This window comes from Manis javanica, chromosome 8 (genome assembly GCF_040802235.1).
Source record: "Manis javanica isolate MJ-LG chromosome 8, MJ_LKY, whole genome shotgun sequence".
NCBI lineage: Eukaryota > Metazoa > Chordata > Mammalia > Pholidota > Manidae > Manis > Manis javanica.
Window position 1 is genome coordinate 66,014,138 of NC_133163.1, and position 23,043 is coordinate 66,037,180.

General features: G+C 37.7%; 1 protein-coding gene across 5 annotated transcripts in view; it reads right to left on the minus strand.

The window, feature by feature from the left end:
* ARHGAP5 (Rho GTPase activating protein 5) overlaps positions 1–22,728 on the minus strand; it is a 143,333-nt gene extending 120,605 nt beyond the window's left edge. For 2 of the 5 annotated variants that reach the window (XR_012120572.1, XM_036999286.2), the window contains exons 1-2: positions 22,203–22,396; positions 10,273–14,160 (exon numbers count right to left, since the gene is read on the minus strand). Coding sequence is in view for 4 of the 5 variants with exons in the window: in XM_036999286.2 (XP_036855181.1) it covers positions 10,273–13,992 (3,720 nt within the window). In the remaining variant the exon portion in view is untranslated. Of the gene's footprint in view, positions 1–10,272; positions 14,161–22,202; positions 22,397–22,590 lie in introns of those variants that run through there. The other 3 variants (XM_036999283.2, XM_036999285.2, XM_017653552.3) reach the window with 3 other exon arrangements.
* Positions 22,729–23,043: the final 315 nt, after the last annotated feature.

A 23,043-nucleotide genomic window follows, 5' to 3' on the forward strand; every position in this document is an offset into this window, starting at 1 on the left:
TGCAGCAAGACTAAAGTACCACTTTGCAATTTAATAGTTGTGGGACTATTCAAAGCTTTCTTGCCTCGGTAAAGTATATTTTTCTAAGAGTTTGATAACTTCATTTAAACTTTCAAATTTGTTGACATATAATTGTTAATATTTTTATTATCTTTTTAATCTGATCTCTCTGTAATGCTTAAAGGAAAAATACCATGCATAACTGTTACACAGTTAGCCTTGGAGAGATTCAAGACATTTTACTCTGCCTATATAAATATAAAGCCCTAAATGTAACTCTGGTACAAAAACGCATCAATGAAGTTACATTGTAACCAATATTTATCTTTTTTAAAACCATAGGTCCAGAAGCCAAACATTTAAGTGTCACTTAAATGTGACACTTATTTAAAAACTATTTATAGATCTAAAAGCTCTAAAATACTACTTCTTTAATTTTCTTTAAGAGTTCAAGTATCATAACATGAACCTAAGAATTGTTACATGAAAGTGCACTGAAATTGTAAGATAGCTCTCAAAGTAAGAGAGCTGAGCCTACTGTGAGTTATATCAACTAAAAGGAGATTTTAAAATACAAATCAGACAACTCACCACTTCAGTGCAAGTGAGGAAAGGATAGACACCAAACGAAGAAAGGTACATTATACCTTTTATTGAGTGGAATCAAATACATGACATATTTGCAAGAAGGGAAAAGGGATTATAGGTCTGATGTTAGTTCCCATTTGTCTCTGTGGCTACGCATAATAATAAAAGTTAAGCAAATTACTACAGTCATTAAATTTAAGATGCCAGTGATTGTCAACAGCACCATTTTATATACCTGTTAAAAATAAAGGAAAGAACCTTGTGTTACTCAGTTATGACATGACATTGTTAGACATATCCACATTTAAGAGATGTAAAACAAGAATTTTAGTATCAATAAAAGGTAGTTATTATTAAGTTACTAGGTAGGACAAATCAGGCATGAGAATGGAACATTGTAATTAATAAAACTTAATAGGAAATTAGGAACCATTACTAGTAATTACTATTACTCTTACAAGAAATTAAGGACTGTTAAAATTTTGAAATAGTAATATAAATTTGGCATATTCCTTCCCCTCACAGTGCTCATAGTTAAGAAATTAAAAGAGCTATAGTAATAATAAATAGAGCCATTGAAATATTCATGCCTTTTGAATCTAGATTCCACTGCTGTACATTTCCCCTAAAGAAGTAACACAAAATGAACACTTTTATGCAAATTGACCACTACAGTGAAAAGGGACAGCAAAATTAAAAACTTGGAAGCCTAACCTATCTATCAGTTTTGATTCAGTTAGCTAAATGGAAAACTACAAATGCATAAAATTGTAATTTGAAAGATGATGAAACAATATGGAAAAATACAACTGCAAGAAAAAACAGACAAAAATATATGTAGAATGTTCTTGTTCTTAGGAAATAAACAATAACGTGATTAATAGCAAAAAGAGTCCAATATCTCCAACTTAATCTCAAAAGCTCAAAAACAAATAAACAAACCTAATACACATACATATAGCTCAAGCAAATGGGGTAAAATTTAAACTGCTGGTAATTTCAGTGAAGGGTATGTAAGAGCTCCTTTTATTCTGCCCACAACTATGTTCTCTAAATAAAATCAAAACAAAATTTACCAAAACAATTAAGTAGATCAAATGTGGAAAAATAACACACACACAAAAAATGAAGACAATTTAAAATGTAAAACTATATTCTGTACAGCAAAGGGCACCATCAATAAAACAAAAAAGGCAACATATAGCATGGGAGCATATTTTTGTTTATCACTTCTGATAAGGGGTTAACATCCAATATAAAGACTTCATATGACTCAACACCAATAAATAAACAAATAACCTGATTAAAAAATAGGCAGAGGACCTGAACAGACATTCTTCCAAAGAAGAAATACAGATGACCAACAGGCACATGAAAAGATGCTCCACATGGCAAATCATCAGGAAAATGCAAATCAAAACTACAATGAGGTATCACCTCACACCAGTATCAGAATGGCCACTATCCAAAAGATAAGAAATAATAAGTGATGGTGACCATGTGGAGAAAAGGGAATGCTCAGACACTGTTGGTGGCAATGTCAATTGGTGCAACTGATGTGGAAAAGCAGTATGAAGTTCCTCAAAAAAACTAAAAACCATTTGACCCAGTAATTCCACTTGTAGGAATTGACCTGAAGAAAACAAAATCCCTGATTCAGAAGGATATAAGAAACCCTATGTTTATTGCCACATTATTTACAATAGCCAAGATATGGAAGCAGTGTCCATCAATAGATGAATGAATAAAGAAGTGGTACATACACACAATGGAATATTATTCAGCCATAAAAAAGAAATGCTGCCATTTGCAACAACATGGATGGATCTAGAGGTTATTATGGGAGTAAAATAAGACAGGCAGAGAAAGACAAATACTATAAAATTTCACTTATTTGTGGAATCTAAAAAACAAAACAAAATTAACAAAATAGCAGACTCAGAGACACTGAGAACTGACTGGGGTGGGTAAGCAGGGTGAGGGTGATAAAGAGGCATAAAAATTCTCAATCATAAGATGGTCACGGGGATGGTAGTAGAGCATGGAGAACAGAGCAAACAATTCTACAACATCTTTCTATGTTGACAGATAGTAACTGCACTAGTTGGGCAAGGATTTAATAATGTGGTAACTGTTGGACCACTATGCTGTACACCTGAAACCAATATAAGATTGACTATCAACTATACTTCAAAAAAATGTTTTAAAAAAGACTGAATGCAACTGGATTAAAGATGGCGGAGAGAGGTGAGCAAGAGGCTTCCTACTAAAACTGCATGTAATAAGAAAATACAATTAAGACAACTGATCCTGAAAGAGCAACAGGAAATAGGACTGCGCCAGACTGCATACACATGGAGAAAAGAGCTGTGGCCCAGCGGGACCCATGCCCTTCCCCCACCTCAGCTCACTGGCAGGAGAAAGAGAGAAGGAGCGGGGAGGGAGTGGAGGTCTGAGCCTGCTTTATACCTAACTCCGGAGATATACTCTGGGAGCACAAACCTACATTTTCATGGTGCTTGCATGCTACTCTCATGATTAGAGGATTGGAAAGCTAAAACAAGCAGAATTCCTGGAGAGACTGAGATTCCAGATGCTTGTGGAAAGCAGGAATCCATATCCGGCTGCTCTGAGACAAAAAAAAGGTGGGCAGTCTGAGAGACTTCCTAACAAGGAAGCCCCTAGCAACAGGGCTGCTAAAGGGGCAAAGATAGCACAGAGCTTACTGCTCAGAAGAAAGGACAGGTAGACAGAATTGTACAGGTGCACTCTGCCCAGCAGGTTGGGAACTTTCATGATTTCCAGGTGCTCCAACTCCCTGGCTGGCTACCCAGCTCCAAAGATGCCTGCTGTGATAGGCAGCCTAACGTGCCTTTCTCCCAGCCAGCCCCACCTGGCTCACAAACTGGCAAACCCTACCTGGGTGTTAGGCCAGCCAGAAGGAAGATCTACAGCAACTACAAGTGCAAAGCATAGAGGTTTATACCTGTGTGCTCGGCCTACTGGTTCAGGCAGTGGAGACAGGCATAGCGGCAGGGAAGCAGGTAACAGCTCTTTCCTTCCCCCTAGGCACCAATACCACTCCCCTGCTACCCTGACATTGCTTCAGGGGCTGAGCAGCTCCAGAAAGTAGAGCTTCCGGACACTAGAGGGTGCCATATACAAATATGAAACACCAAAGAAACCTGGTTGAGAGTAAAATTAATATAACTCCTGAGAAAGATGCCATGGACCTCGTGATCCTTCCTGAAAGGGAGTTCAAAATAATAATCATTAACATGTTCATGGAGGTACGGAAAGATATTCAAGAACTCAGGAATGAATTCCAGTCGGAGATCTAATCGTTGAAGAATAGAGGGTATTAAAAACAGATTAGATGCGGTGGAGGAGACGATGAATGAAATAGAAAACAGAGAAGAGGAATACAAAGAAGCTAAGGCACAGAGAGAAAAAAGGATCTCTAAGAATGAAAGAATATTGAGAGAACTATGTGACCAACCCAAACGGAACAATATTTGCATTATAGGGGTACCAGAAGAAGAAGAGAGAGAGAAAGGGATAGAAAGTATCTTTGAGGAGGTAATTGCTGAAAACTTTCCCAATCTGGGGAAAGAGATAGTCTCTCAGGCCATGGAGATCCACAGATCTCCCAACACAAGGGACCCAAGGAAGACAACACCAAGACATATAGTAATCAAAATGGCAAAGATCAAGGATAAGGACAGACTGTTAAAAGCAGCCAGAGAGAGAAATAAGGTCACATACAAAGGAAAGCCCATCAAGCTAACATCAGACTTCTCAGCAGAAACCTCACAGGCCAGAAGGGAGTGGCATCATATATTTAATGCAATGAAACAGAAGGGCCTGGAACCAAGATGACTTTATCCAGCAAGATTATCTTTTAAATTTGAAGGAGGGATTAAACGATTCCCAGATAAGCAAAAGCTGAGAGAATTTACCTCCCACAAATGATCTCTACAGTCTATTTTGGAGGAACTGCTATAGATGGAAGTATTCAATAGCTGTCACCAGAGGTAATAAAACCACAGTAAAGAAAATAGAACAGCTAATTACTAAGCAAATGCAAAATTAAATTAACTATCCCCTAAGTCAATCAAGGGATAGACAAAAAGTATAGAATATGATACCTAATATATAAAGAATGGAGGAGGAAGAAAAAAGGAGGAAAAAAAGAAAAGAACCTTTACATTGTGTTTGTAATAGCACATTACACGAGTTAAGTTAGACTCTTAGATAGCAAGGAAGTTAACCTTGAACCTTTGGTAACCACGAATCTAAAGTCTGCAATGGCAATAAGTACATACCTATTGATAATCACCCTAAATGTAAATGGACGGAATGTACCAATCAAAAGACATAGAGTCACTGAATGGATAAAGAAACAAGACTCATCTATATGCTGCCTACAAGAGACTCACTTTAAACCCAAAGACATACACAGACTACAAGTGAAGAGATGGAAAAAGATACTTCATGCAACTAATAGAAAAAAGCAGGACTTGCAGTACTTGTATCAGACAAATTAGACTTCAAAACAAGAAAGTCACAAGAGACAAAGAAGGACATTACATAATGATAAAGGGATCAATCCAACAAGAAGATATAACCATTATAAATATTGATGCTCCCAACAAAGGAGCACCTACATATGAGAAACAAATACTAACTGAATTAAAAGGGGAAATAGAATGCAATGCATTCATTCTAGGAGACTTCAACACTTCACTCACTCTGAAGGAAAGATCAACCAGACAAAATAAGTAAGGACAAAGAGGCACTGAAGCACAAATTAGAACAGATGGACCTAACAGACATCTACAGAACTCTACACCCAGAAGCAGCAGAATGCACATTCTTCTCAAGTGCACATTGAACATTTTCAAGAATAGATCATATACTAGGCCACAAAAAGAGCCTCAGTAAATTCAAAAAGATTGAAACTGTACCAACCAGTTTCTCAAACCACAAAGGTAGAAAACTAGAAATAAATTATTCAAAGAAAATGAAAAAGCCCATAAACAAATGGAGGCTTCACAACATGCTCCTAAATAACCAATGGAACAATGACCAAATAAACACAGAAATCAAGTAATACATGGAGACAAATGAGAACAATAATTTAACACCGCAAAATCTGTGCGATGCAGCCAAGGCTGTGCTAAGAGGAAAGTATATTGCAATACAGCCCTACATCAGGAAAGAAGAACAATCCCACATAAGCAGTCTAAACTCACAATTAATGAAACTAGAAAAAGAAGAACAAATGAGGCCCAAAGTCAGTAGAAGGAGGGATATAATAAAGATTAGAGAAGAAATAAATAAAATCGAGAAGAATAAAACAAAAGAATCAATGAAAGCAAGAGCTGGTTCTTCGAGAAAACAAATCAAATAGATAAACCCCTAGCCAGACTTATCAAGAAAAAAAAAAGACTCTACACACATACACAGAATCAGAAATGAGAAAGGAACAATCACTATGGACACCACAGAAATACAAAGAATTATGAGAGAATACTATGAAAAATTATATGCTAACAAACTGGATAACCTAGAAGAAATGAGCGACTTTCTAGGAAAATACAACCTTCCAAAGCTGACACATGAAGAAACAGAAAATCTGAACAGACCAATTACAAGCAACAAAATTGAACTGGTAATCAAAAACCTACCATAGAACAAAACCCCTGTACCAGATGGCTTCACCACTGAATTTTATAACAAAGTTAGTGGAGACCTAATACCCATCCTCCTTAAAGTTTTCCAAAGAGTAGAAAAAGAGAGAATACTTCCAAACTCATTCAATGAATTCAGCATCACTCTAATACTAAAACCAGGCAAAGACATCACAAAAAAAGAAAATTACAGACCAATATCCCTGATGAACATAGATGCAAAAATACTCAACAAAATATTAGCAAACCGAATTCAAAAATACATCAAAAAGATCATCCACCATGATCAAGTGGGATTTATTCCAGGGATGCAAGGATGGTACAACATTCGAAAATCCATCAACATCATTCACCACATCAACAAAAAGAAGGACAAAAACCACATGATCATCTCCATAGATGCTGAAAAAGCATTTGACAAAATTCAACATTCATTCATGATAAAAACTCTCAACAAAATGGGTATAGAGGGCAAGTACCTCAACACAATAAAGGCCATATATGACAAACCCACAGCCAACATTATATGTAGCAGCGAGAAGCTGAAAGCCATTTCTTTAAGATTGGGAACAAGACAAGGATACCCATTCTCCCCACTTTTATTCAACATAGTTCTGGAGGTCCTAGCCATGGCAATCAGACAGCACAAAGAAATGAAAGGCATCCACACAGGCAAGGAAGAAATCAAACTGTCTCTTTTCAGATGACATGATATTGTACATAAAAAACCCTAAAGAATCCACTCCAAAACTACTAGAGATCTAATATCTGAATTCAGCAGTTGCAGGATACAAAATTAATACACAGAAATCTGTGGCATTCCTATACACTAACAATGAACTAGCAGAAAGAGAAATCAGGAAAACAATTCCATTCACAACTGTACCAAAAAGAATAAAATACCTCAGAATAAACCTATCCAAGGAAGTGAAAGACCTATACCCTGAAAACTACAAGACACTCATGAGAGAAATTAAAGATACCAATAAATGGAAACACATCCCATGCTCACAGATAGGAAGAATTAATATTTTCAAAATGGCCATCCTGCCTAAAGCAATCTATAGATTCAGTGCAATTCCTATCAAAATACCAACAGCATTCTTCAACAAACTGGAACAAACAGTTCTAAAATTCATAGGGAAACCACAAAAGACCTCGAATAGTCAAAGCAATTCTGAGAAGGAAGAATAAAGCTGGAGGGATTATGCTCCCCAACTTCAAGCTCTACTACAAAGCCACAGTAATCAAGACAATTTGGTACTGGCACAAGAACAGACCCATAGACCGCTGGAACAGACTAGAGAGCCCTGATATAAACCCAACCATGTATGGTCAATTAATATATGATAAAAGAGCCATGGACATACAATGGGGAAATGACAGCCTCTTCAACAGCTGATGTTGGCAAAACTGGACAGCTACATGCAAGAGAATGAAACTGGATTACTGTTTAACCCCATACACAAAAGTTAACTCAAAATGGATTAAAGACTTGAATATAAGTCATGAAACTATAAAACTCTTAGAAGACAACATAGCATGAGCAACTTCTTCCTGAACGCATCTCCTCAAGCAAGGAAAACAAAGCAAAAATGAACTCATGGGACTACATCAAACTAAAAAGTTTCTGTTCAGCAAAGGACACCATCAACAGAACAAAAAGGCATTCTACAGTATGGGAGAATATATTTGTAAATGATATATCCAACAAGGGATTAACATCCAAAATATATAAAGAACTTACATGCCTCAACACCCAAAAAGCAAATAACCCAATTAACAAATGGGCAGAGGATATGAAGAGACAGTTCTCCAAAGAAGAAATTCAAATGGCCAACAGACACATGAGAAGATGCTCTACATCACTAATCATCAGGGAAATGCAAATTAAAACCACAAAGCGATCATCACCTCACACCAGTAAGGATGGCCAGCATCAAAGACTAAGAACAAGTGCTGGTGAGGATGAGGAGAAAGGGGAACCCTCCTACACTACTGGTGGTAATGTAAGCTAGTTCAAACATTGTGGAAAGGAATATGGAGGGTCCTCAAAAAAATAAAAATAGAAATACCATTTGACCCGGGAATTCCATTCCTTGGAATTTACCCAAGGAATACAACTTCTCAGATTCAAAGACATATGCACCCCTATGTTTATCACAGCACTTTTTACAATAGCCAAGATATAGAAGCAACCTAAGTGTACATCAGTAAATGAATGGATAAAGAAGAGGTGGTACATATACACAATGGAATACTATTCGACCAAAAGAAAGAAACAAACCCTACCATTTGCAACAACATGGATGGAGCTGGATGGAGTTATTTCATTGTGCTCAGTGACATAAGCCAGGCAGAGAAAGACAAATGCCAAGTGCCAAGTGATTTCCCTCATTTGTGGAGTATAACAATGAAGCAAAACTGAAGGAACAAAACAGCAGCAGACACACTGACTCCAAGAATGAACTAGTGGTTACCAAAGGGAGGGGTGTGGGAGGGTGGGTGCGGAGGAAGGAAGAAGGGGATTGAGGGATATTATGTTTTATACACATTGTGTGGGGGATCATGGGGAGAACAGTGTAGCACAGAGAAGGCACATAGTGCATCTGTGGCATCTTGTTGCACTGATGGACAGTGACTGCATTGGGGTATGGGTGGGGACTTGGTAATATGGTAATATAGTAAATGTAGTAATCACATTGTTTTTTCATGTGAAACCTTCATAAGAGTGTATATCAATCATACCTTAATAAAAATTTTTAAAAAAATAGACTGAATGCTTTATTTTTGTTAATAAGCATTCATTTAATCAAAATAAGCAAATTAAGAGAAAAACAATGTCAGCAGTGAAATAAAGTGTAATGAGGACTCTAGTGATAATAGGATGAGTATGAAAAGATATCAGACTTGCTTAGTAGTAATGTGTTGTGAGGTAAACAGTTTATGCTATAAATTTAGATGAGTCTTATTTCAAAACAGTTTACGTACCTAATCTAGAGAATTAATGATAAAATAAGAAAATACTGCAGCTTAAACTCAGAAAATGAAGTCTATCCAACTGTAATGGGCAGAAATTACATATGGAGGAAAACTAGAATAAGGTTGCTCAAAACATCTGTATCTAACTGGGTGTGATACAGCAGTCAGCTGTCATAAATATGTATTGATTAAAACAACAGACTTAATTGATAAAGAATTATCAATTCATAGAATAAAATCATAGATAAAAGAATTATCAAAACATAGAATAAAAGCCTACTGTGTGTTATCTTAAGACCATAAAAACCTTGAAGAAAAGTTTGTATATACTCAAGGGTCAATTAGTTTTGGAAGTAAGGGAGCTAAAGTACCACTGTGAAAAAAATTTAATAAAAATAAAAATGATTAAATACAACTTTAACAGCATACACATGCAGGTTTCTAATGCTTAATTCCACCAGATAAATTAATGAAAATACAAAAGACAAAAACTTGCCATTTGGTTAGAATTCTACATTCAAATTTCAGAAACCTTTCTGCCTATCTTTAGGCAGTACACCACCAGTTACAGAGAAGCTGTCTAGAAAAATAAATTTCCATGACTACAAATGATTACTTTTATTGAATCAGTACCTCTGAGTGAGACAGATATATCAAATTATTGCAAAACTGGTAGGTCTGAAGGGGAAAAGAGACAAATGGGATGCTTTCAGAAAAACAGAAAGAACAAAATCACTTTCAATCTGGGTTGCTGTAAAGAGAATGAACATATTCACTTAGAATTTTTATACTTTATGATATCAAATTTCTACTCCACTTAGAACACAAAATGCAAAAAAAATACAAATATTTGTCCTCTCAAAATATTAAGAGAGAGCTGCCAATTATATTTACTGAATGACATAAGGGAGCCTAAATTCTCCCTGATGTCAAATCCATTATCTTTAAACAATAATTTTTTTAAAGGCAAAAATAAGCATCTTTATAATCATTACTGATTATAACTTACCTTTTTATCTTCTTTCACTTTATGGGTTTTCTTCTTCATTTTCTTATCATCTAACTCCTGGTCTGAAGTGATTGCAGGATTATCAATACCACCTTTCCATGTTTCAACGGGAGAAAGAAGTGGATCTTCTTCACTTCCACGATGCCTTCCTTTTCTCTTTGTTTTAGAAGTGGTAAAAGCCTCATCATCACTTGCATCTGAATGTGTTCTTCTATAGTATGACTTGGCTTTACTAAACAAGGTTTTAGATTTATATTTGTATTTTGAAGGTCTCCGCTCCCCATGACTTTTTGAGGTTCTATCAGAATATCCATTCTCTTCATCTCCTTGGGTGTTATTTACAAATGAGTTTCGAATTTTAATTATGCGATTCTGACTATCATCTGGGACAACATATATCTCATCAGAATAGCCCTTCTGTTTGAAAATTGTGTCAATGGGCTCAGCATAGTTATCTGAAGGATCCATATCTTCAGGGTGTGCCAAAGGAACCCGAGAAATCTGTTTTCTTGGATTTTTACCAATACCAGCTTCAATTGTTTTTAAAAGGTTTGGATCCAGTTTTTTCACATTTGTCTTAGGTACAACTGGTTTAGGTTTAATAGGTGGAGGCACTTTATGGTTGCGTTCATGATCATGACAGTTTGGGGTACTGTGAAGAGGATATTCATTTCCTTCCAAATCTAATCTATACCTGGAACGGTCACTAGGTGTTGGAAGCAACTGTACATCATCCCCAATTGGACTATAAGGAGGTGGTGCTTCTGTGTCATCATCTGAATCAGGGTAGTTGTTGTAGGGAAAACAGTCTCTGGGAGATGGTAGAAAAACATCCTCACTTTGATGGGTTGACTCCCTTGCGTTATCAGATAAATAGGAATTTTCTATCATATTTTTTTTCTCTAGAACATCACTGAAAAACAGTGTAAAGACCTCAGTTTGCCGATGATACTGAGATAAAGAATACAATGCTGTAAATTTAGCAGTGATCTCGGTTGCAATGTGTTCTCCTTCAGTCATTAACTCCTTGATGGCCTCATTTTCAAAAAAATCTGCTTGGCTGTCAGTAACTGCCACCAGCTGTACAGGAATGGTGTCCTGAACTTCTGATAGAAATGCTCGAAGCATTCCCATTGATGCTTTCCTTTTGGCAGAATAAACTAATATATATCCATGAACCAATTCATCTTTCCTTACTCCAATTGAGGAATGATATGATAATATTGTGATCTGTATTCGCCTCCTTTTTTCACCAATGATTTTATCAAGCATTAGAGAATTTTTCTGTCCAGCTTGAGCAGCACTGCAAGAATGAGAATCAAGGAAGGGTGACAGAATAAGATCCACACTAAATGGATCACCACACATGGCACACATGACAATTCTCAAGTCGGCTTCTGATACATCCTTATTGGTGGGAACTGGGCTCACCACATCCAAATTATGTTTAACTGATTCTAACACTCCTCTTAGAGCTTGCTTTATTTGGGCTTCATTAAATTTACGAGGATATGTACCAGCAGGTACATCTACAAAAGGACACTGTAACTTGTTTGCCAACTGTTGCCCTTGGTGCCTGAGAATTGGTAGATTCTTGCTAACGGCATCTCTCTGATTAGCCAAAATTAATGTAAATGGAAGATTAGCCATATATTTATCTTTTCTGATCTGTGAAGCTTCAGTTCTTATTTTTCCAATAAATTCCCCAATAAAATTTAGTGACTCAATGGAATTAAATACACAGAAGCACCCATGTGGTTTAAAGGCAGCAGTCCATAACTGACTTAAAAAGTAAGGCGACTTGGCATCAACTGGCCGAAGATCAAGTTCATAAATTTTTCCATCTAAGGCATACTCATCATCAGTGGACTGTGTCCTTATTTCATTTGCTAGTTCTTGGGCAAGGCCATCCTTCCCTAAAATGAAAAGGTTAACTTTATCTATATTGGTACTATCATGATACAACCGTAAGCGACCATGATCCAATTGCAAAAGACTACTGGCAAGTAACTGCTCCACTTTAATGTCTGTACAATTTTGTCCACTAAGACATGTTTCTTTAGTAGGATGATAAACAAACCCTATATGCTTAAGAAGAAGAGACTCCCGATCAGGTGCAAGTTTCTGTAAAGCTTTGTATCTAGGTTCTTCACTCAAAACTGTATGAATTTCACTCATTTTATCTGAACTAGGTGTTGCATTAAGATCTAAATCATAAAAAAGTTCAGAATGCTCGAAAAGCATTTCCTGAAACTCTTCTTTGGCTTTTTCAACTATTTCTCGCTGATGCCTACCATACACCTCTTTGCTATCAGCCTCAGTGATGTATTTGAAGGCTTCATCCTCCATAACAAAGCACATAACTTCCTCCCACGGCTGCCCAGGTGAAATGAACTGAATTTTTTCCAAAGTCTTTTTGAATTTTTCCTTCATTTCTACCCTCCTCTTCTCTGATATTAGATGCTGTACATGGTTCTGATAGACTTTTTCAGCTTCTAAAGTGCTCAGGAGGTCAAATGGGATTCGTCTATCATTAATTTTGTCTATATGATCAGTTTCATCCCAAGGTGTTTTTTCTAGCACCACAAAACATAACTGAAAATCTGCTCTCTTTTCTATTAACTTCAAAGCTTCTGACCAATTCAAATGTTCAATTTCTTCTAGATTTGGCAAAAGAGTATTAAAAGCTCTTGGTAAAGTATTTATGTATTCTTCTCTTCTTTTTCTTATATGTTCCTGTTTAAGTTGTTCTATGTGTTTTGAGAATGTATTTCTTGCCTTTCTTGTTCCCTCTAAATTGATGTATTCTTCATAATCAGGATGATTTTTTAATTTATTACTAACAGTTTTCCAAGTTGCATGATAATCTCTTACAGTCTGCACAAGTTTTTCAAACTTATCTGTTGCTGTGACAACAAGTTGTCTCTGTGTTTTGTAAGCATCCAGATAGGGAATAATTTTAGGCTTGCCACGAGTTTTATCCAACATTTGTACCAGTGCAGTAAAACATGTCTCAATGTTGACATTAAATCGTGCTGATGTTTCCACTACAAGAAGGTTCTTTTTGTTTGAAGCAAATGCCTGAACTTCTCTAAGATAATGATCCACGCATTCATCACATTTAGTTGCTGCTATTATGACAGGTTTTTTTGATTTTGATAGTTGAACAAAAAGGTTATTCACAAATTTAAGCTGATCATCAAACTTCCTATTGCATCCTTGACTTACATCAATGCACAATAAAAATCCATCTACACTGAGCTTCCCTTCAGGCATTTGCTTCTGTTCAAAGTCTTGCTCCAAGCCTAGTTGATCAGTGCAAATGTACATTAGTTTTTCTGCTGACTGCAATTTAGAGGCAGCTGCACGTTTTATATATGGTTGCAAATTCGTACTCCGATGAGGCAAGAAAGTTTGGTCATCAATGAACTCTGTTTGTTCAATGACATGAATTTTGCATTCTACTCCATCTTCACCATTTTGTGTTATGTCACCCCAGTATAAAAAGTGATCATTGTTTACTACTCGTCCTCCAAAGTCAATGGTGCTAAGCACAGAAGTATGCTCTGGATAATATTCATCTGCTTTTGAGCGTACAAATCTATTGCACAAACAAGACTTTCCAACTCCACAGTTACCTTTGTCTTTTTCAGTCCCAGAGAGTCCAACTACACTGATAGTATAGGATGGGGGGCGAGGCTCTTTGTTTTTTGCCATCATATCTCTCTTCTCATGTCTCTACATTCATACAGGTAACCAGATATACTTCTCATTCTGAAAATAAAATCATCTCAAAATACAGATCCCAAATCTTGCAACTAAATTTGGTTCTTTGTATTTCCCTCATTTCTGTGCAGAAAGGTCTTCAAGATCATATGAATCATCTTCCTAGAAAGAGAAAAAGAACAAATTTTAATCATAAAGATACACACATAGAATTAAATACATATTAAAGAAAGATGTTCATAACAAACACCACACAAGTTGACAATGTTATGTTTTAAGAAATCACCACAGACACTTTGACTTGTTAAAATGCAAAATGACCTCAAAATTTAAGACAAATCTAACAATTAAAAAACACAAAAATTTACATGTAATGTCTCATAAACTTTAAAATAAGCCTGTTTAACCAAAAGTGCCATTGTCTCTACAACTTTCTTATTGAGGGAAACTAGTCCTTCCACCTCCCTCAATTTTCCTGCCTTCTGTGACTGGAGGCTATGTTTTGTGATAACTAATATGTACTAGTTGTCACAACTCTTTTACAACTTCTAAAAACAATCTGCCTTCTATTATATAGCTCCTCAAAACTTGTTCCCTGAAATAGAATTTCATACAAATTTAGCGAGATTTTAGAATTTAAAAAAATTTTTTGAAGAAGTTTCAACATACTCCTGTGAGATCTATCAAATTTTATGCCCCAGAACAATTAAGGACATTCAAATACTTGATAGGGAAATAGAAATAAATGGAAAGTTAATATAAATGACAGAGCACCCCTTCTCAAACTAAGGTGAAGACCAACTATTTCACATCTGCAAGTCCAATTTTGTAAAGTATAATAAATGAAAAATTTTAAATATCCAAGCTCCAATTTCTTAGATCAAGACATATAAAATTACTGTCAAATTGTTTCTAAATGTTCTTGATTTCTGCATTTCCCCTAAGAGTCATTACACAGAGCTCATGGACCACATTTTGAGTAGCACCGAGCTGAATAATTTTGAGATTATATATTTGAGACAATCTTTTACAATTATTTGATATACCAACAAAATTAAATAACCTTTAAGAAGTGCATGTTTAGGTTACTTATGTGGAAGCAATGAATCTTTCATGAAAGTTTTATTTGGAGATCTTTCACATTCTTTTGAGGTTGAATTAAAAGCAACAAATCATTTCTACCATGTCAAAATTTCACAAAATAGGGAAAATACATAGTCATGTATACAAACAGTAAAGAATATAAAGAACATGAAGAAAAAAATAAAGGTAAGAAAAGAACTACCACCTGTCCCAAATACCTGGCTTCTCCACTGACATCACCTGCAAATAACTAGAAGTAAAAGAAATTAGGGCAGTCCCATTCAATCCTATTAATTTTTATTAGCAAAATTAAATAAAAATCTTAATTCGGTCAAACCAAGTATTTGCACCATGCTTAACATTTTTTACCTAAACTTCGTAGAACTGGACTACTTACTGTAATATCCACAAATTCAAGAACACAGTGAATTAACTGGATAACAAAGTTATACAGTGAAAAAGCAGAAATTAGTTTGTGAAAACAGCACAAAGATTCCACAGCTAACAATTTAAAAGCTTTTTTATTTATGGAATATACATATAGTCAAAAAGTAAGCCATTAGAATGAAGTCTGTGATCTGCAACAGTCAGCCAGAATTATCTAATTGTATTTTGACATCTTTTTCAAATCAAATATTAAAGAAATTACACTCTAAACATCTCACAGAAGGACCTTTGCAATCATGCTCCATCTTAAATAAAATGTCCCTTATAAACAAATATCTGAGAGAAGACAGACCCAACCCCAAAGATGATCACATATTCCACAATCTTAAGTAAACTTATCTAGAATAATTTAATAAAAATACTAACTGTATACTAAAAAAATGAATACAGTATATTACTTTTCCTAATGTACATTCTCAATGACAAATTTATCAATGCTGTAAAAATCGTAATGAAAAAGCCACTTTAACACACATAAAATAGCTAAGTAATTAAACAATGTAGTAATACCTGTAGGACAATCATATTCCATAATATTTGCTTTGACCAGGGTTTTGACCACATAAACACAATCTTAAGGTTGAAAAGAACAATAGTCATCATTTCTATTAATTAGTCTTTAGACAAGAGTATAGGAAAATGAATGAAAAGATGATCTATTAAGAATTTCAACAATTTATGCATTGACTTGAACACCTGGAAGCACATATTGGCAGGGTGCAGGAACTATTTGGATGGAGATCTTGTTTTTCCACCATATTCCCAGCACCCAAAACAGTGCCTGAAATACAGTGGGAACTCAAATAATGACCAAAGAATTCAATCTGCAGACTCAGATTCTAAATCACCAGGGAATCCTAAAGTCATAGCTGTAGTCACAATTAACAAAATCACATACTACCATAAGTCTATTAAGTCTAGTATAGCAACATACAGTGCATGCTCAAGTATTTAATGACTAAAGGATTCAATCTGCACTCAGATTCTAAACCACTAGGGAATCCTGAAGTCACAGCTGTAGTCACAGTTAACAAAAATCACATACTACCATGGGTCTATGAAGTCTACTATAGCAAAATATTCTAATATAAAAAGCTCAGTTTTTTCCAAGACCTATATACTATGCTCATAAACAACAAATTATGGGTTTATCAACAGCGTTTCTTGAAGGCTCAATGGAAGCACTTCTAGGAGGGTCCAAGTAGGCAGTACCCTGTGAGCTACGTAAGCTCCACTCAGGGAAGGTAATTGTGCTTTTACTCATTTTTACCTTCCCAGAGACTAACTGCCAACATATTTAATCAACACTTTTTTCCTCTAATTACTTGTTGTCTGAGTCCTTGGTGTGAAAACTATTTTAAACTCCTCTTTGACTATTTCCTTACTCTGTGGTGAAAACAGAAGAACCAAAGGTCATCTCATTTTTATCAATAGATGTAAACAACCATTAAATATTTTCTGCACTTAGCTACTATCTGCTTAGGTTTATGTAGAGGGTTTGGGGGTACAAAGGTATACACAGGGAAATCCACTAAGCCAGCGCTATCAATATTCAAACCTCCTTTGCAGGGTCTGAGTCCTTTATCCCCTCTGGAGGACTGAGAAGTGGGGAAAAGAACACTATTTGACATCTGACATTGAATTATTTTCACTATTACTACCGGAATCTCAGGAAGGGGTAAAGACTTGAAAGGAGACACAGATTTTTTAAAAAGGGCTCAATAGCACTCTCCTCACTATTTTTAAGAAGCTTTATAATACCATAGCTGAGGAGAGACAAAAGGCAATGTGCTATATGTATCATACTATGGTAAGTGCAATGGGAATTCAAAGAAAAAGATCACTACAAGTTGGATTACATCAGGACTTGGAGAACTTTTCCTGAAAAAGGCTAGACAGTAAATATTGTAGGCTTTGCATTCCATACAGTGTCTGCTACAACTACTGGACTCTGCCATTACAGCTCAAAAACAGCGATAGACACATTTACATGAATAACTATGGGATTGTTAAAAAACACTGAAATTTGAATTTCATGGAAATTTTAACATAACACAAAATATCCGTTTCCTCTCTGACTTCAGAAGGTAAAAAGCCATTATACAAAACAGGCTTATGGGTAGATTTGGCCCTAAGGCCTGAATCTGCAAACCCCTGCAATAGGTTAAACTGTAGTGAGAACAAACTTGAGGGAACTTTGAAAAATAGACTGGATTTGGATTTTAAGAAGTCACTCCACATGTGTGATTAGAGAAGAGTGGTTGAACATAGCTGCCATGTTGAAAAGTAGACACTTGTTTATTTCTAAAGATAGGACTATGGAAGTTTTTCGAGGCAAACAGAAGTTAAGACCTTTTAAGAAGCAACAAGAAGCCATTATAGACTAGAAGTAGAATACAAAATTAGATTTGGTGGGGCGCAAAGCCCAACAGATGTACCAATACTGGAGGCTTGAAAACACCTATCACAACTGAAAAGAGCAATCCAAAACAAAGAGAGCTTGGCGGCAGCTACTAGATATAAAAAATAAAGACAAATGAGTCCGTTTCTTAATGAAAAACTAATCAGTTTCAGCAACAGATGGTGGTGTCACCTATGATTCAGGTGACAGTATTTTGGAAGACAAATGAAAATACAGAAATGAAATGAGGCAAGGTCAAGATCAGTAACATAAATTTCAAGTCATAAACTTTAGAAAATTTAAGAGGCTGTATGATTTAATACTCTTGTAAGAAATATCCAGAGTTATATACTTAATACAGTAGAATAGATACCTGGATCTTTAAATTCCTCAGATCATAAGAATGTTAATTTTCTACTAGTCACTTAAACAGTCAACCAAAACAAAAAGTAAATTGAAAGAGCTATTACGTCGGCTCTGAAAAGGTAAGCACAGAAAGAAACAGAATTGTGAATCAGGAACAGTACATGACCAACTGGAAGAAAATGAACAAAACTATACGCTATCAGAAGCCAATTCACAAGTTTTCCCAAGGCTGTTGGACAATGCCAAATACAGCATATAGCAATGCAAACCATGTATTTTGCCATCACTGCTATTATAACTTTAATACTTTCCCCCAAATCTTTCAATTTGGCTCATAAGGCACAAAATCATGCTCTTACATTTTTACCTTGTATTTTCCTATCACCTACCAATCTTTCCTTCACTTCCCTGTGTGTTTTGTTTGGACCAGTGTCATTAACTTAGCAAAATGCCTTTCTTTCTCCTAATTCCAATTCTATGCAACTTCCAAATGTTACCTCCTTTACCTAAATTCTTTTATACCCATTTTTAAATCAGTATGCACTGCCTTGTATAGCTCTTCTACTCTTGAACTGGTATTTAACAATTCCTAAATTCTCTTCCCACCAAAGCTGTAAGCTCTTTTAAGGAAGCAGTATTTTTTATTTCCCTGTTATTACTAACAGTGCCTAACTGCTCAATAAGATACTGGTCAGTAATAGTAGAATAAGCTAAATCTAACATGAAGCTAAAAAAACAAAAATTCTTTACCATAAACTCTTCATGATGAAAAACTTGAGTATCTAACTAAGCAACATGTACCAGTCATATTGTTTTAACCCAAAAAAGTTATACGTAACTTTTTCCCAAGTAATAGGTCTAAGGAGTAAAACACAATGACATGACCAAACATTAAAAACCGATTATTATTTGACTGCAAATCTAAGATACTGTTGACAACCAACTACAAAAAAATTAAAGAACCACCTTTTTTAATTCTCTCTTACATTCAGTTAAAACATACAAATTCAAATGTTTACTCTTCTGTAAAGGATTCCCAAAGAGACCCTCTTATGAACAGCTGCTCTCTGAATCCCTTAGTGCTTGTAATAACTATTTACTCCTGTGTAGTTACTACACCTCTTCAACTAAAGCTTGAGCGATCTCTAACTTATCTTGGTATTCCCCCAGACCAGTCACACAGTAAATGCTAAATAAAGGTAATCTGAATGTGTAACAAATCAGGCTTTCAATTTTTTTTCAATGCGTATGATTTCTTTTTTCAAAGGAATTCTTACTTAAGTACAATACATTTAAGCAGACAAAAATAGAAGTTGCCACAGTCTGGGAGGATAGGCTGTCAGAAGTCTCAAAACATCCAAGAAAAATCAGTAAGGAACCAAAAAGAATAGAGTCTGAAATCAATTGTTTTCAATTCCATACTTAAAAGTCCTAGCCCTGAACTATTATTCTTAATTTCTAACATGGTTTTTCCTGCTTTGGCAAAATGATCGACAGCAACTTTCATTTAAGTAAATAGGATCTTGATTACTCAAGTCACCAATGATGGATCACTTAAAGTTTCTTCACAGTTCTTTTAACAACTGAACTCACTTGGTGTACTTTAACTGTATTTTAGACATCTTTTAGGAACAAACACATTACTAAAGCAGAACACTATACAATGCTTCTTGAGTCAATTATTTTACCTACATACCTTCTTGGTATACAAAGAAAAATAGTACCTATAGAAACCAAAGTGGTGACAAAATTTATTCTGTAGTTACCAAGAAAATCTCTATATCATTTCATATTTAAATGAATACTAAAGGCAACACCGTAAGTTCTGTTAATGTTGAAAAAGTAAAAATTTAGTAGCCTTCAGAGACGTAACTTTTTCTTCAATTTAAAAAAGTGAGTTACAAAACTGTTATTTTAAGCTGTACCACAACTTCAATTCCAGAAAAGGAATGTAAATAACAGTACTTTGTTCTTTAAAATTTCTTAACTGTCAAGGTCAAAATTTTCTCCAAAAGAGTAAGTGTACTAAATCTGCATTTCAAACACAAAAAGGGGGAGGGGGAGGAGGGGAAGATGATTTCAAAGCATTTAGGCCACGTACCACGTGACAATTAAGATATTATTTTAAATACACATTTTAAATTCCTAAAGAAATTTAAGTGGGGGGAGAGGTATCTAGTAGTGGATATGGTTCTAATTTCTGCTCTAAATCAATGAGATCAGTAGTGTTATTTCTTGAAAGTTAAATACACAGGTCTACCCAGCTTTTCAATCATGCATGTTTAGTCAAAGTGCTCCAAGGCTTATACAAGTTTTTGGTGATCGGCACTAACAACTCTCTTTCTCTGCTCTGCTACAGAGAAATGTTGTGCAACTTAAAATGGAAGAAAAACCTTACTCTGGAAACTGTGTAGTACGTTACCCATACGATCAGTATGTGTATCTAAAAATACTTAGTTTTATCATGTTAAAGTTAAATAAGCTTAAATTGATATTAGAACATTTCCACATTTTACTAATGTATCTTACTTAACCAAATTAGTTATCCGAGTAAGTTCCATCTAGATTAAATTTTTGTTTAAAAATCCATTTCAAATGTAGATTTAGAAAAATATTCCCAGGTGAATGAGATCCTCAATGTAAACAAACACCCCCTAAATATACTGTTCAAATTGAAAATGGGGATTTAAGTGGAGCCGATAAAGCCCTCCATACCCCGCCCGCCAACACACACACACACACACCTGTAAGTAGGCAGCACAAGCAAAGACCAGTAAACAGTGACGTATTTCAGTTTTACACCTGAACATATTTTTTTACTGATAACGTTTACTACTCATCACAAAGCAGCAGATTACCGTTGGAAAGTAAACTTTAAAACGCGCGAACACACTATCTGTATGCCTCTACTAGTTTGAATTTAAAACATTTAAATTCCCATTTATTAACCATGGGCCAAACCTGAATTTCTATCATATGGTAAAAGTACAAGCGTCTCCCCTACAACTTTCTCGAAATTTTACTAAACGTCTTAACAATTTGCCTTCACTTCCCAGCACCTTTCAGCCTCAGCTGTACCCAAAGCCTCTACACCTCACTTGCATTTCTAATAACGCTGTAGAGAGAGGGAGGGAGGAAGGGAGGGAATGTATTTCAGTGTGGGCAAGTGCGCGCGCGCTCCCGCGCGGTTCCCCACCCCCACGCCAATACTTTTCTTTAGTGGAAACAGGGAGAATCTAGAGGTTATTCTAGCGAAAACTCGGTATCGAAGCCTCAACCCAGTCGCACGCAACCGACAGGACTGTTTCAGTTGCGCAGTGCAACTTCTCACACCCTACTCCAACCTTTAGCAGAAGGGAAACTGGTGGAGGAAGAATGGGGAGCGACAGAGGAAGAAGTGAAAGGGCCGAACCCCCTGAAAGGCGCTTAAGTTTGCCAACGAAGATCATGTTTCTGCGAATATGTGCCCGGCCCCTCTCCCCCGACCAGGTGGAACTCGTTAATAGCAGCAACCCAGCCAACAGACACCGCCACCTTCGTTCACCACGTACCATCCGAGACCAGGACACGAGAGGGCGGCGGACGACAACGGACGCCTGGCGGGCCGGCGCGATCCCCAGCCACAACCAGGCCTCCGCCGACCCCAGCCCCATCTCCTGTGGAGAAAGCGACCCTCCGTCGGCCGCTCTGCCCTTCACGCCGACCGTGTGTCCCCGCCGCAGCCGCTCCCGCCCGGCCTGGAGGACGAAGCGCGGCGCCGGGTTCCCCTCGGCGGCTATGGGGCCCCAGCCCCTTGAACTGGTTACAACCGGCGGCGGCGACCGAGTGGGGCAGCCAGGGCGGGAGGGTCCCCGGCGGGTGGGGGCGAGCGGGCAGGCCCCGAGGAGCGGGAGTCGCAAGGTCCTACCTAACACCGTCGGTCTCCTCCGTCTCCTCCTCAACGGCAGCGGCCCCGGCGGTGGCGGCGGCAGCGACATTCCTGGGGAGCGCTCCCGCCGCCGCCGCCTCCTCCTCCTCCTCCACTCTCTGCTCGCCTCTCGTCCCCGGCGCGCTCCCCGAGCGCCGTGTCCCTTCAGCCACCTCCCCCCGCCCTCCCCAACACACACGCCCCGAAACCTTAAAGCCCTACGGCTCCCACTGCCGAGTAACCCACCCGCCCTCCCTGCCTCCCGGCCAGCAGCGGCGGCCTGTCCCTCCCCCCTTCCCTGCCCCCGCCGCCGCGCCGGGTTCAGTAATGGCGGCCACTCGGGCTTCCTCGCGCTGACGGATCTGTCTCCCTCTCTCCCGAACTTTACCTCAGCATCTCTCCGGGCGCGCACCGCCGGAACGCGCGCGCGCGCAGCCACACACCCGGCCGGGGGCGGAGCGGCGGCGCAGCCTCGACGAGGCGCGCGCGCGCATCCGCACCGCCCCCCACAATCCTCCGCCCCCGCCGCCCGCACCTCGCGACGCCTCCCGCGCCGCGCGCCTCGGCTGGGCCCCGCCCCTGCCCTCGTCTCCGGGGAGGCTGGGAAGGCGCGAGCGCTCCAGCAGGAGGGAGGGAAGCAAGCGCCGAGTCGCGTCCTCGCTCGCGTCCCGGCTCCCCCATTGGCTTCTACCCCTCCTTCTTCCGCCGCCGCTCCCATCCATTGGTTTCCTCTCCTACTCCATTCCTTCTCACCTTTTCCCTTCTACCCGTTGGCGTGAGTATTTTTCCTCAGCTTTCTCCTTTCTCTATATTCTGCTCCTCCTCCATCCCATCCTCCACA